The sequence below is a fragment of the Aythya marila genome, assembly GCF_965140915.1.
Source record: "Aythya marila genome assembly, chromosome: Z".
Lineage (NCBI taxonomy): Eukaryota > Metazoa > Chordata > Aves > Anseriformes > Anatidae > Aythya > Aythya marila.
This window is the reverse complement of record NC_139080.1, coordinates 44552587-44554395: the sequence shown is the minus strand read 5'-3', so window position 1 is coordinate 44554395 and position 1809 is coordinate 44552587. Positions and strand designations below refer to the sequence as shown.

Here is a 1809-nt window from a genome sequence, read left to right as displayed (position 1 = left end):
GGAGCGGGGCGGCAGCACCATGAGCAAGCCCGGCGCGTCCTGCAAGACCCCGAGCGCAGCCCGGAGCCGCTGCCCGCCGCGCCCCCGCCGGCGCTGAGTGCCCGCCGCGCCCCCCGCCCGTCGCCCAGCCGGGAGCAGCGGCTGGGGGGGCTCGGGCCGGCCCCGGGGCCGCTTCCAGCCGCGGGGGCTGCAGGGGCCCGCCGGCCGCGCGGATGGATTGATGCGAGGAGGGGACCCCATGCGCACGGTCGGCAGGAGCTTCGCAAACTTTCCCACCGGCGGCAGCTCCTTCTCCTTCTCCTCCTCCTCCTCCTCCTCCTGCTCGTCCTCCTCCTGCTCCCGCTCCTTCCCCTCCTCCACCGCCACCACCACCACCTCCTCCTCCTCCTCCTCCTCCTCCTCGCCTACCAGCGCCTCTCCCCCGCGACCCCGCGGCCGCCGCCCGCGATGCTGGCCCGGCACGGCGGCGGCGGGGGGCTGTGCTGGCCGCGGCCGGCCGCCTGGCTGTGCGTGGCGGCGGCGCTGGGCGCCGTGTGGCCGCCGCGGGGCTCGCTGGTGCAGGGCCGGCGGCTGATCTGCTGGCAGGCGGTGCTGCAGTGTCAGGGGGAGCCCGAGTGCAGCTACGCCTACAACCAGTACGCCGAGGCGTGCGCCCCGGTGCTGCTGCAGCAGCAGCCGCCGCCGGCTGCCGGCGCCGGGGACGTGCCGCTGGGCGCCGCGGGCTCGGCCGCCTCCCGGCGGCGCTGCCCCAGCCACTGCATCGCGGCCCTCATCCAGCTCAACCACACCCGGCGCGGCCCGGCGCTGGAGGACTGCGACTGCGCGCAGGACGAGAACTGCCGCGCCACCAAGCGAGCCATCGAGCCCTGCCTGCCCCGCACCAGCTCCGCCGGCGGCGCGGGGGGCGGCGGGGGCGGCCCCGGGGGTGGCCCCGGCCCCGGCCCCGGCGGCGGCGGCGGCGGCGGCGGGGGCGGCGGGGTGATGGGCTGCACCGAGGCGCGGCGGCGCTGCGACTGGGACAGCCGGTGCAGCCAGGCGCTGAACCGCTACATGACCTACTGCGGGAAGCTGTTCAACGGGCTGCGCTGCACCGCCGAGTGCCGCGCCGTCATCGAGGACATGCTGGCCGTGCCCAAGGCCGTGCTGCTCAACGACTGCGTCTGCGACGGGCTGGAGCGGCCCATCTGCGAGTCGGTCAAGGAGAACATGGCCCGCCTCTGCTTCGGCGCCGACACCGGCAGCAACGGCGCCGGCAGCAGCGGCGGCTCGGACGGCGGCCTGGAGGAGTACTACGACGAGGACTACGAGGAGGAGCCGAGCCAGAAGGGGAGGGACGAGGCGGAGGACAATGCGGGCGCCGAGCCCGGCTTCCCCATGCAGGCGGACAGCGCCGGGCGGGCCGCCGCCGCCGGGGCCCTGCTGGCCTCCATCTTGCTGCGGCTGCTGGCCGGCCTCTAGCCGGCACCGCGCCCCGAGCCCAGCCGAGCCGAGCCCCCGTGCCTGCCCTTCCCTTCCCTTCCCTTTCTTTCCCTTCCCTTCCCTTCCCTTCCCTTCCCTTCCCTTCCCTTCCCTTCCCTTCCCTTCCCTTCCCTTCCCTTCCCTTCCCTTCCCTTCCCTTCCCTTCCCTTCCCTTCCCTTCCCTTCCCTTCCCTTCCCTTCCCTTCCCTTCCCTTCCCTTCCCTTCCCTTCCCTTCCCCTTCCCTTTCCCTTCCCTTTCCCTTCCTTTTCCCCTTTTCCCTTCCCCTTTTCCCTTTTTCGTCCCTCCCCACCCGGCTGTGCACTGTGCAATCCGGCCCGGCACGGCCCGGC

At 74.5% G+C, this 1809-nt stretch overlaps 1 protein-coding gene across 1 annotated transcript; it reads left to right on the top strand.

Annotated features, from left to right (window-relative positions):
• Positions 1 to 301: 301 nt before the first annotated feature.
• Positions 302 to 1594, top strand: GAS1 (growth arrest specific 1). The gene has a single exon (XM_082784378.1). The coding sequence runs from the start codon at positions 448 to 450 to the stop codon at positions 1456 to 1458; it is 1011 nt and encodes a 336-aa protein (XP_082640504.1). The 5' UTR covers positions 302 to 447; the 3' UTR covers positions 1459 to 1594.
• The last annotated feature ends 215 nt before the right edge of the window (positions 1595 to 1809 follow it).

Coding starts and splice junctions, on each gene's coding strand:
- GAS1 (XM_082784378.1), top strand. CDS start 448: ATGCTGGCCCGGCACGGCGGCGGCGGGGGGCTGTGCTGGCCGCGGCCG.